At 42.6% G+C, this 13808-nt stretch overlaps 1 protein-coding gene across 3 annotated transcripts in view; it reads right to left on the bottom strand.

The window, feature by feature from the left end:
• ATXN10 (ataxin 10) overlaps positions 1–13808 on the bottom strand; it is a 152783-nt gene that overhangs the window by 23859 nt on the left and 115116 nt on the right. For 2 of the 3 annotated variants that reach the window (XM_067010425.1, XM_067010424.1), the window contains exon 10: positions 4831–4963. In XM_067010425.1, coding sequence (XP_066866526.1) covers positions 4871–4963 — 93 coding nt within the window. In that variant the 3' untranslated portion in view covers positions 4831–4870. The remainder of the gene's footprint in view (positions 1–4830; positions 4964–13808) is intronic. The other variant, XM_059081679.2, reaches the window with a different exon arrangement.

The raw sequence follows: 13808 nt of genomic DNA, 5'->3' as shown, positions 1-13808 counted from the left end.
ATAGAATAAAATAGAAAGCAAACCAGAGTAGCTTAAATACAAACACATCAGTAATTATAGTAAATATAAATGGGCTAAATGCAATAGCTAAAAGGCAAAGAAACTAAGATTAAGAAAAAATCAACTATGCTGTTTACAACAAATACCTCTGATACAGAAAGACTGAAAATAAAAGGATTGTACAGGTTATACCATGTAAATACCAACCAAAAGTGAGATAAAGTAGCTGTATTAGTACCAGGCAAAAAGCATTTTTAGAGATACAGAGGGTCACTTTACAGTGACAACAGGGATATTTTTCAAGACCTATTATACATCTCAGTCTAACAATGTTGTTTCAAAATATATAAAGAAAAATATTATATAACTAAAAGGATAAATTTAGAGAAATCTATAATCATAGGCTGATACTTTAAAACATTTCTCTCCACAACCAATAAACCAAAGTAGACAAAAATATCACTAAAAATGTAAAAATTTTACAAACTTGACCTAAAAATACTGTACTCCACTACTAGAGAATAGATGTGATTTTCAAGCACACACACAACAGTTGCAGAAACTGACCACATGCTGGGTTCATAAAGCAAGTCTTAATGAATTTCATAGGACAAAGAACATCAAGTATGTGCTCTTTGATCATAATGAATTTATGTTAGAAATCAGTCTCCAAAAGATAATTCTTATTTGTTCAGAATTTAAGAAATACATTTCTAAATAATCCATGGGTCAAAAAAAAAAAAATACAGATTAGAAAACACTTGAAATGCACGATAACCAAAATAATACATACTAAAATCCACGCAAAGAAGCTATGAAAATACACAGAGAGGAATAAAAGCTGAAAAGTAATAATCCTACATAAATGGACAGATATACCATGTTCATGGGTTAGACGACTCAGATGTCAATTCTCATTACATTGATTTTAGCCAAAGCAATCTCAATGAGTAATTCAACATGTGGGGACTTTACATTGTTTTTGTTGGTGGTGACTTCATGTGTGTACATGTGTGTATGCACATGTGCACAAAAACACACAAGTGTGAATGTGTAGAATTTGACTAGCTGGTTTTGAAATTTTTATGGGCAAATACAAATGCCCCAAAATAGCCATAATACTCTTAAAAAAGAAGAAACAAGTTGGAAGGACTCACTTGACTGATATCAAGATACTTTAGGGGCTTCCCTGGTGGCGCAGTGGTTGAGGGTCCGCCTGCCGATGCAGGGGACACGGGTTCGTGCCCCGGTCCGGGAGGATCCCACATGCCGCGGAGCTGCTGGGCCCGTGAGCCGTGGCCGCTGGGCCTGCGCGTCCGGAGCCTGTGCTCCGCAACGGGAGAGGCCACAGCAGTGAGAGGCCCGCGTACCGCAAAAAAAAAAAAAAAAAAAAAAAAAAGATACTTTAGGAAGTGACAGTACTTAACACCATAGTACTGGTACAGGGATAGAACACAGAGATCAATGGAAAAGAAAAGAGAGTCCAGACCCACACATATATGGACACCTGACTTACGATACAACTGGCACTACAGTAGACAATGTGTGTTCTTTTCAATAACTGGACTGGGACAATTGCATGTCCGTATGGAAAAACATAGAAATAGACCCCTAACTCACACCATACACAAAAATCAATTCCAAGTGAATTATAGACCTAAATATAAAAGGTATCAATGCTCTGTGGTGACCTAAATGGGAAAGAAATCCAAAAAAGAGGGGATACATGTATACGTATAGCTGATTCACTTTGCTGTACAGTAGAAACTAACACAACATTGTAAAGCAACTATACTCCAATAAAATTTTAAAAAATAAATATAAAAGATAAAAATATGAAGTATTCAGAAGATAATATAGATTATCATCATGACCTGAGGGTATGAAAATATTTCTTTAACAAGATACACACCTAAAAAACTAACCATAAAGAAAAAGTGATAAATTTGACTAAAAGTTAAGAACTTCTGTTAATTAAAAAAAAAAAAAAGCTATAAAGGGAATGACAAGATAAGTCATAGAACAAGGGAAAGGAAATATTAGCAACACATGTAGCTGACAAAGAACGTCTATCTAGAATACATAAAGATCTATTACAAACAGATTATAAAAAGATAACCCAATGAAAAAATGGGCAAAAGGTTCTGATCAAGCACATTTTACACACACACACACACAATCCAAATGGTAAATAAACATTTTAGAAGATGCTCAGCCTCACCAGTCATGCAGGCAACAGAGCAAATGGGATCTTAACTATAGCGGGAGCACGAGGGAAGGAGGAGAGGAGGTGGGATACAAGAGCTAAATCCTAGTGTCATAACAAAGTAAACAGGTAACATCAAGATGCGATATATCAAGAAACAGCAGCAAAGCATATTACTTAGTTACAGAAAAGCAACTACTAGAAGAAAGAGCTGAGAGAGTGAATTGCAAATTGTGGAGGGTGGAGCCAGAGAACTCACTCCCCCATTCTACACCTTTTGGCATTAAAAAAAAAAAATACAGATTTATTATTTTGATGAATAAAAAATATAGGAAAGAGAAAAAAAACATATGACTGGGGGTGGGAGAGTGAACGAGAGGTAAGGAGGCAAGGTCAGGGAAATTAAATAATTGTTGGGAAAACCTGCCTGAGAGCAGGAGCAGAGAAACAGTGTGGAGGAGGGGCGTGGGGTGGATTTACCCTGTGATCTGTACTGTGGCCTTATTTGCTCTGGCTACTAGGGAGGCCAGGTTTTAATTTATGGCTCACATCTAAACATTGAATCGCTAGGGCTATAACACTTCTTCATTTCTGACCATTCTACCATCATTCCCCCTTTGCTCTCGTATTTTTGGTACGTATCTCATATCTTGTTAAGTGTATTTTGTATGTCTTGAAAATCTAGTAGGTGTTTATAAACAAAAGTCCAAGGAGTTACTAGATGTACATAACACGAAACATGTAACATTTTGCCTCTTCTTGACAATTTAAAGGAGATTCTGGAAGCTTGCAATGCTTCATTAATTATCATTTAAAAAACCATTTATCTATATAGACTGTCCATCTACATTTTTTTCAATTTATAATTCTGAGTAATTTCTCCACTCCGTGACTATGTTACTGTGCTTTCTCTGTACGTGTTCTGTTCCCTCCCAGTGACTTACAAGGAGGCAGTTTAGGAAAGCAGCTAAGAATCAGGTACACACCAAGCTTAAATTTGGGGTCTGCCCTTCAGGACAAGTCACCAAGGCTCTCTCAGTCTATTTTCTCACCTACAAATCGGGCGGATAATGATAACAGTATCTGCTTCACAGTGTTGTCAGTAACTGCTTCACAGTGTTGTAATGTTATGTAAATCCATAGTAAGGACTCAGTAAATGTTGCCCGAAAGAAGCGAATGAATGAATGAATGAATGAATATCCAGCAAGGAGGATGCCAACATAAAAGACTTTGCAAGCCTGAGCCACATGCAGCATATCTGCAGAACTATGATGTGCTGTGTGCAACAAACAGCCTTTTAATTTTTTGGTCTTTGCTAAAGGCCGAAGATGATTAGCAATAAAAACCTTTTCTCACTAGAAGGTCAATTCAGGGAATATAAAAGTAAAACTGGGTGAATTTCTTTGTTTGCAATAAATCATCCTTTTCACCAGGAAATGCAACACCTGCAGTTACACCTGAATGTTCTTTTACTGCTTTCCTGTGAGAGAAAGCTTTCTTCTTTTTCCTTTCCTTTTTTGGGGCTAAAATATTTCAAAACTCTCTAATGAGCACAGCCTGTGCTGCCTGATCATAATGCAATGCAGTGAACCCACTCTGTGTTACCTTGAACAAAAAAGTCTTCTGAGGCTGTTTATTTGTCTTTCCCTGACTGAGCTTATAAGCTATCATGCTCTTTAAAATAGGAGATTTTCTTCTATTGCTAATCAGACAAATGACAGTATCTTTAGCACAAATAATAAGCATTTCTCAATCTACTTACTTTGAAACACATGATTTTCATCAGCTCCTTTTCTCTTCTTGACAGAAACCGCAGTGAGCATTTTAAAAATACAATTCCCCTCCTCCTCGGTCTCCCACAGGGTTACAATCTCAAAGTCCTTGCAATGGCCTTATTCACCCCTGCCCCCCACCTGCAGTAAGCACAAGGCCACACGATAGCCAGGGCAAGGGACCAGGCTGAGTCTGATTCTCACCAGGGAAGGTCTTGAAGTTAAACAGACTCTCTCTCAAACTTAACAGGCTGTACCCAGTCCCTAGCTCCTCATCACTGTACTGGATCAGTTTCTGACAGGGCAAGACCTTGGCTGGTGGAGTGGCGGGGGGAAGAAGCAAGTTCCCTGCAGAACACCTTCCAGAAGGGTGGTCAAACCAGGTAAGGGCAAGAGCCAGAGCCCCCAGCATCACTAACAGGGGGTCGCAAGACCGTACCCAACCAAAACCAGAATTGGGGGCCACTGAAACGTTTCTCCCCATTCCTGAGGTCTCAGAGGCCTCCAAACTAGTGTTTAAATGGTTCTTCCAGAGGACTGGGTACCTCGAATCTCTATAGAAAAAAACATAAGCGTCTTCACATTGACTCCAAGGGACACACAGTGTTTGGAAAGGTGACATCGGTGACATGCAGCGAACACAGGGGCCACGGATGAGCTTTTGCCTCAGAGTCTTAAGGCACTCTGTAGTAGAAGGTTGGTTTAGAATGTCCTAGCCACCTTGAAAACTTGAGCTCACTACGCTGCACAGACCGCAGGAGTGACACTCCAGCCCTGAACCTTGAGAGAGTGGCTTAGTTCTTAGGAACGAGCCACCGAGAAAGCCACCCAGCTGCCTCCCGAATGAATACCAGGCAAGGGCCTTGTTCCGCAAAGGCCCCCGAGGGTGAACTAACGCTCGTGAGTCACATCAAGGATACAGGGGTTGCTGTCATCGATGCTACAGCTGTCCAGGATCAGGGGAATGCCATCCAGCTCGTTCACCTACAAAGAACAGAGAAGACAAATTGACACACTGCTACGGCCTGGGAAGGGCTGGAGATTATAGGTGATCTGTTGCTCCTCTTTGATTTCCTTACTCCCTGCTATAATAATACTGTTTGTGCAATTACCTGAAACACCTGTATTAATCCAGAAATATTTAAAAACAGACGTAAACAAAAAGTGATACTTTTTCTCTTCACCCTTCCTCAAAAATGTTGGGCAACTGGACAGTCACATAAAAAAGTATAATTGGGGTGAATTGGAAGATAAGCTTTGACATAAATACACTGCCATGTGTAAAATAGATAGCTCGTGCGAACCTGCAGTACAGCACAGGGAGCTCAGCTCCGTGCTCTGTGACGACCTAGAGGGGTAGGATGGGGGTGGGGTGGGAGGGAGGTCCAAGAGGGAGGGGATGTATGCATATGGCTGAAAAAGTTAGATCAAAAATAAAGAAAAAAAATTTAGAAGTATAATTAAACAACACTGCAGGGCTTCCCTGGTGGTGCAGTGCTTAAGAATCCGCCTGCCAATGCAGGGGACATGGGTTCGAGCCCTGGTCCGGGAAGATCCCACATGCCGCAGAGCAACAAAGCCCGTGCGCCACAACTACGGAGCCTGCGCTCTAGGGCCTGTGAGTCACAACTACTGAGCCCGCGCGCCACGGCTACTGAAGCCCACGTGCCTAGAGCCTGTGCTCTGCAACAAGAGAAACCACCGCAATGAGAAGCCCGCGCACCTCAACGAAGAATAGCCCCCGCTTACCGCAACTAGAGAAAGCCCGCGTGCGGCAACGAAGACCCAACGCAGCCAATAAATAAATAAATTAATTAAATAAATGTATTTAAACCCCCCCCCAACACTGCAAACCAACTCTACTGCAGTAAAATTTCTTTAGAGCATATAAAAGTGGATCTCTTCCCAGTGTTATTCACCAGGATAAACTACAAGTGAATCTCAGTTTATTAGTAAGTGAATTCTTTTTCTAAGCCAGAAGCAGGGAAAACATTTCTAACTATGGCTCAAAACCCAGAAGCAATAGAGAAAGGTTTTAAAATTTGACTACATTTTTAAAAAAGGCAAATTGAATGCTGTAAAAATTATCTGAAAGATATCATAGGCAAAGGGTTAATATTTTAATATATACAGAGCTTGTAGAAACTGAGAAAAGACCAACAATCCAAAAGAAAAATGGATAAAATACGTGAACATAAATGGCACAGAAAAAAAGAAATGCGGATGGACTGCAGAGATATCACCATCTGCTCAGCTGTGCTCCTAGTAAGATGCAGGCAAATTATGATACCATTTCTCAGCTGCCGGAAGGGCAGATCATCACATGTGACAACACAAGCTGCTGGGAAGGTGACAGGAAACGGCACCCTCAGACACTGCCGGAGCGAATGCAAAGCGGCACGACCCCTACGGTGGGGAACTGGACAATACGTAGCAAAATCACAGGCGTTATTCACTCTTTGACCCAGTAATCCCATTTCTGGGATCAAAAATACAGCGTCACGTGGAATTATGTTCGTACAAGGTTATTTACTTCAGCACAGCTTATATCTTTATAAGACTTCTATTGAGGTATAATTCACATACCATAAAACTCAGCCATTTATATACAATTCAGTGGATTTTAGCATATTCCCAAAGCTGTCTATCACCACTATCTTAGAACATTTTCATTACCCCCAACAGAGTTTTTAAACTCCATTCCCATCAGCAGTCAGTCCTATTTCTTCCTCTCTCCAACCCTTGGCAACTACTAACCCACTTTCTGTATCTATGGGTTTGCCTATTCTGGGCGTTTCATACACATGGACTCATTCAGTACGTGACTGGCTTCTTTCACTTATCGTAATGCTTCCAAGGTTCATCTATGTTGAAGCATGTATCAGCACACTGAATAATAATATTCTAATGTCTGCATATGTATTTTAGTTTCCATTCATCCACTGACACACATTTGAATTGTTTCAAACTTTTGGCTATTATGATAATGCTGTTACAGTCATTCATGGACCCATTTTTGAATGGATATATGTATTCAATTCTCTGGCTATATACCGAGGAGTGGAATTGTTTAGTCACATGGTAACTCTATATTTAACACTTTGAGGAACTGCTTGACTGTTTTTCAAAGTGGCTGTACCATCTTACATTCCACCAGCAATGTATGGGGGTTCCAATTTCTTTACGTCCCTGATAACACTGTCTCTTATTTTGGCCACCCTAGTGGACGTGAAGTGGTACGTCATTGTGGTTTTGATTTGCATTGCTCTGATGAGTAATGATGCTGAATGTAGCACAATTTATAAGAAAAATTCTGTAAACAACTCAAGCATCCACCGATACAGGCTCGTTGAATAAACCATGATCACTAATGTACTACTATGGAGAGATCAGGATAGAATGGTAAGTGAAAAAAGCAGAGTGCAGAACAGGATTATGTGTGAACCTTTTGTGTAATGAACGAGGAGAAACAGATGATTTTTTATATTAAAAAAAATGAAGGGTTAAATAAAAAACTAATAATGGTTATTTACAGAGCAAAGCAGAGACTGAAGTGGACGTAACAGGAACAGAGGTGGGACCTCTGTGAATGCACCCAGTTGTACAATTCTGACTTTGGGATCCTGTGTATGTTTTATGAAATTTTTGAAATTAAGTTTGTAGTACATGTTAACCAGACTTATTGTGGTGATTATCTCCCCATATATACAAACACTGAACCATTAGGTTGTACACCTGAAATTAACATACTGTTATATGTCGATTACAGCTCAATTTTGAAGAAATGAATTTATAAAGTTATAAAAACAGAAAATGGAAACAAATTAATCCGACAACATGTGAAACAAAGACAATTATTTCACAGAACTGAAACAGTATTTTGATGGGCTGTCCCTAGGGAGCTGTGTCCTGAGCTCCGACGGAACTGCAGTCCCACAGCTGCATGAGGCCGTCTCAGCACCGTTAACACTGCGACTGGCATTCTGAACCCTTGTTCCTAGATCTAGTTTAAAGAAAATGGGTAATTTATGTCACTAGGAACCAAGATTTTTAGCATAAAAAATAAGTATCAAATCAAAGTAGTTTACATTTAAATTAGAAATACTAGCATGAACTCACGATACATTTTTCTCTTTTCTTTCTAAAAAATGTTTCCTTCCTAGCTGTTTACTGAAAAGGCACAGAAGCAAAGACAAGCCAGTAGCAGTGAACATTCCCAGCATGACTTAAGGATTCTAAACACCACAGTCCAACCGAAAGAAACCAGATCTCCAGTTGGCTGTGATACACAGACTTCCTGAAGGCAGGAAAGAAGAGAAGAAATCTAATTCCTATAAATTTCCCAAGGCACTGGAAGGTGCTTAATGAGCTGCTATTTAACAGACATCCAGCATCTACCAGGCAATGACAGACACTTAAATGATTTCCCTTAATTCTGACAATGCCAGGGTAAGTATTACTGGTTCCATTTTACAGATAAAGAAACTGAGGCTCAAAAGTTAGGTACCCTCCCCATGGTCATTTAACTAATAAGTGCTTTTCAAAGTGCGGTCTGGAGAACACTGTCAGTCTGCAAGAAAGTGTGTGAAAGAGTGAGAAACTGTGCCAGCAATTTAACATACTTATGCTATGTTTGCTGAATCTTATAATTTTGGGCTTGAATTTTCTATGTCTTAAAAACTTTTTTTGTTTTCTAGTAATTCATTTATATTACCTTGTATAAACATATTGGTCCAGGATGGTTTGGGGGAAAGACAGCTAGTTCTTCATCACAGATAGTATGAGAAGCTCTGGCATGGAGGGTTAGCCCACGGCTGAGGGTGGAGCTCATGTGTTTGAGTGGCACAGAGGGAAATTTTATGGCCAAACTGGTAGTGGCCCCACCCGAGACTGTATCCAAAGCTTCTCCATGCAACCCTCACACCCCCACTTGTCCAATAATCGGCCCTGCCCCCACCCGCAGGATGAGGGTGCTAACGATGAAGGCTGCAAACGGGAGAGGAGGGCTCCTGCCACACGCACTCGTCTCGGGGTGAAGCGGACAGACCCCGGAGAGGAGCCATGCCCGCTGCCCGGCACAGAGCAAGAACAGCCATGGACTCTCACCAGCTCCTTGTGAACGTGTGATCTAGACCCTTCTGGAACGTGGGTGCATCTCCACGCCCGAGGAGCTGGGTGTTTGATGTAGCGAGGGGACCACACAGCATGGGGCTCCCAGGGGAGGCCTCCCTGCAGAGGTGACCTTTAGCTCGCGGTGAGAAGAACGAACAGGAATTAGACACAGAAATAAAGGGGCTGCGGAGAACGCTCTGGGCAGGGGGAGAGCACACGCGAGAGCCGGGGGATCCGGCGGAACACGTGGTGCTCCAGGAACCCGGAGGCGGTGGCGCAGGGATGAAGAGCGAGGGCTGCACAGCAGCGCTTCTGAGCTGGTGGCTTGGGGCAAGTCGTTTACCCTCTAAGACTTAGTTTTCTCCCCTGTCAAATGGGGATGACAGGACCTACTTCACAGGGTGACTGTGAGGATGGCATGGATTACTGTGCTGACTAGCACTCAGTGAAGACTCAGTACAGGGCCACAGGGGTGGCGGCGGAGCTGGCAATGTCGTGTGTGAACTGGAAGTAGCTCAGTTGGCTGGGGCAAGGAGCTCCGGGCTGTGGCTCCTGAGAAAAGCACGAGGACAACTGGAGGACAACTTCCACAAAGCCGAGTCACAATTCGACTGTGTATGAGGCAAAATCGTAAATTTATTTTCAAAAACCACTTTTTTGGTAAGTGAGGAAGTATTAGAGATCTCTTAATTCAGTGCAAGAAAAACATCTCGTTTTCGGTGTGGGGAGTAGACTTCTCAGGTATGTTAAATGGGTAAGGGAATAAAATCACAGGCTAAAAACTGACATTTTAAAGCAGGCAGTAAGGGTGAATTACAGAGCTCTTGAAAATCATGGTTACACTAGAGCCATGCCTGAACTGAGGGTCTGCTTTCCTAGATAAATATTTCTCATTCACACCCCTGCGTTATGAAATGACACTAGATAATTTTTTGTAGAAATTCATTACATGTTGACACCGTAAGGGAACTACTCTAGACAAGGACAGCAGTGGCATCATGGCAAACGCAATACACGCTGCAGAGTGAACACAGGTCGCGATCACTGGGAAAAGGATCCCAGGATGCAACACCTCCAGGAGGAGTGGCTGATGCGCTGTGTCATCACCAAGCTCAAGTTGTACAAGTTCCTGCTGCCGCTGGCGGGCGGCATGTAGCTCCTGTCAGGAAGGGGGGGCGGGGGAACAATTAGGAAATTAACAAGTTTTCTTCTGTTCACATGTCATAAAACAAGGAAGTTGTTTGTTTCTTTACCTAACATGTTGGGAACTGATTCTAGACCGATACATAATAAATGAGTCACAAGTCGGGGTTCCTAACAAGGAGCCAAGCTCAGTCAACGCTTTCACGATGTAACTATCTCAACAAGACAGTAAGTCTGGCTTAAACAAACTAACATTTAGCCTCTGGAAACAAGAGTTGTAAACAGCAGGACAACTCACTGATTTGCTAACTGTTCTCTCCCACTGAAGCCAATACTAATCTCAGAGAATGCACCCTGCAAAGTGTGTGGGCCCAACCTGAATGAGTATCTAAGCTTCTTTAGGAAAATGTATTAGGTTGACCAAAAAAACAGAGCCTCGGTTATTGTCTGCTCTCACACTGAACGCTAAACACAAAAATTTAAAAAAACCTGAAGAAAGACAAGAGCATAATACCAATGCAGGACTGAATCCTATTTTTCTTTTAAACGTTTATTTTATTTCTTTATTTTTTGGCTACATATTTTATTTATTTATCTTTGGCTGTGTTGGGTCTTCGTTTCTGTGCGAGGGCTTTCTCTAGCTGCGGCGAGCCGGGGCCACTCTTCATCGCGGTGCGCGGGCCTCTCACTGTCACGGCCTCTTGTTGCAAAGCACAGGTTCCAGACACGCAGGCTCAGTAGTTGTGGCTCACGGGCCCAGCCGCTCCGCGGCACGTGGGATCTTCCCGGACCGGGGCACGAACCCGCGTCCCCTGCATTGGCAGGCGGACTCTCAACCACTGCGCCACCAGGGAAGCCCTGAATCTCCTATTTAAACACCCCACGAATCAACGTAACTACCATTTGGTGAAAATGTGTTCAAAACATAGCACCTCAAAACAAACGCACACACACAAAGATCAGCAGAGTCGTGTGCTGAAGTGAGCACACAACCAACATGGGTGTGGCAATGCTCGGACAAGGCTCTGATCTACAGATGAAGCCATTTTCAGAGGCGCGACGGCAACTCAGGAGGCTCGAAGCCCGAGGGATGCAGGCGGATGCTGGATGAGGTGCACCACCTTGTATGAGATGTGGCTGTGCCCGCCCACAGGCTGAGACCAGTTACCATCCCAAGCACACAGAGGAAAGAGGGATACTTTTGGAGGCAGACAGACCTTCAAGAGAATCGAGCTCAGCCCTCTCGCTGTGTAACCTGTGAAGGGTTCTGAGCTTCATGAAGTCTAGATTCTCTTATGTGTAACAAGAGAGTGGTGCCCACCTCACAGGGTTAAAGTGAGAATTACCCAAGAAAGCATTCAGCACAGCACCCAGCACACAGTAAGGACACAGGAAATGTCACAGCAGTTTGCAATACTGTTTTCACTTGGTTTTGAGGTTCTATAGGATTCCTCACCATACTTGAAAAGAGCTGGACATGGTAATCCTTCACAGGGCACAAGCTATTGTTCAGCAAAGTTTGAATATATAAACATACATTTCTGCAATCATAGGAAATTTGGTAGGTATGGGTTGCTCTAAGTTAGTACTATGCTTTCCTTGACTGTCTCATGAACTGGATACACCTCTGGTTACTAATTTCCATCCATACTCCTCTGCTGGCTTTTTGCCTTACACAATCAACTCTAAGTCTCACAAAAATAAGTATTGTTTATCTCTGTGTTGCATTTATTTCCACGGTGTTCTGTGCAGCTTACTACTAGGCATTTCATGATTGAGCTGCTATGCCAGAGGAACAATTCAGGATGTTACTCAAGAAGCAACAAGAAAGCACACGACCTGCATTTCACAGACAATCTTTCTCTAAGACTCGGAGCAAAAGCCTAGGCCAGAGGTTCACAACCTTTTAGACGTGAGGCATATCAGAGATTTAGTATCGGGGTTCATGAAACCCCAGGACACCAACCCAGGCTGCAGCTGTTAAAAGAATCCTGACCCCATGCAGGCGTTAAGAGCCCCTCCAGCTGGGATTAAGCAGAATAAGAAACTGGGAGGATACATTTTGGACTTTAACTTCTTTGAATTTTAACTCACATGGGCAGAGAATTTGACTTTAATGTCTTTGGACTTTAATTTAAAATGAAATGTAATCTTTGGATTTTAGTATCTCCCTGGGAATCTGATAATGAGATAGAATTAATATTCAAATATAGAGTATCTCCTGTGGGCATTTTATTATTACAGTGAATTTAGGCCTTTCACTGGAGTCCCTGAATATGGAATGAATTTTCTGCCTTGAGGTCAAAGTGATCTTGGAGTTAATTTGATTCATGTATTGGTCTGACCCACTTAAGAGTCTTCTGGGGGCAAAATCTCTACTCCCTACCAGGAGTCCAGGAGAAAAAAAGGAGTATGGCTGGAAATAGGCAAGAGTGGCCTTACGGAGGTGGGAGCAGAAAGGTCCTAGCAAACGTAAGCTTCTCTCCAAAGACACGCCTCTGGCCCAATACATTAGCAGAACAACAACAAAAGCAAACAAGAATGCTGAGCGGTGCGGTGCGGGAGAGTCTCCTCTCTTTACGCTGTGACGTGATGTTCCCTGGCTTCTCGAGGCCCGTGACTGGCTCCTCCCCGGGGTAGTGACAATCAGATTACGGAGTCCGGGTGTGTCAAGTCCACAGTATAGACAACAGCTACCCGTCCAACAAATTTATTTATTTATTTATTTATTTTTAACAGCTACTTATTTGATGGTCTGGTTCATCAGACACTGGGGTTTTCAACTGCATCAAGCAGCTTTCATTCATTCTTGCATCCCTTGCCTTATCCTTAGATGTCAATTTGCTGAAAAAGTACATGTGTGTGAAGGAGGCAAAACAGCTCTTCTGCCTGACCCCGTCCACACGTCCATTAGTATACAGGTGATCAGGGCCCCTGTGCTCAAGAGACTTAACAGACAGAGGCAGACAGAGGGACAGCTGAATGAGAGGGAGAGAGTGCGCGGGTAAGAAATAAGTAAACAAATTAAAACATATGTTTACAGATTATGATAATTCCTAATGATCAACCAGAGAGGGGCAGAGGCGGCAGCATTTCAGAAAGGGGGACTTTTCTACAAGACGGTGACATGTGAACTGAGACCTGTGCCATAAATATGGGGCAGATGCTCCAAGATTTCGAGGGAACCAGAAGTACACCGGCTCACTGGTGAGTAGAGTTGAGCATAACTGACTTATGGAAAGGAAGCTGGCATGGCTGTGTGCAGGGAGATGGTAAAATGGTAGGAGATGAGGATGGAGAGGAAGGAGTAAGATCCTATGGAGTGGTGGCTCCTCTGCAGTCCCTGGAGCAGTAGTATAAATGTCATCTGCGCCCTTGTTCTTTTTTTTTTTTTTAACATCTTTATTGGAGTATAATTGCTTTACAATGGTGTGTTAGTTTCTGCTTTATAACAAATAAATCAGTGATACGTATACACATGTTCCCATATCTCTTCCCTCTTGCGTCTCCCTCCCTCCCCCCCTCCCTATCCCACCCCTCTAGGTAGTCACAAAGCACCGAGCTCATCTCCCTG

The sequence above is a fragment of the Kogia breviceps genome, chromosome 12, assembly GCF_026419965.1.
Source record: "Kogia breviceps isolate mKogBre1 chromosome 12, mKogBre1 haplotype 1, whole genome shotgun sequence".
Lineage (NCBI taxonomy): Eukaryota > Metazoa > Chordata > Mammalia > Artiodactyla > Physeteridae > Kogia > Kogia breviceps.
Note: the sequence above shows the minus strand (reverse complement) of the source record. Positions and strands in the feature narration are given on the sequence as shown.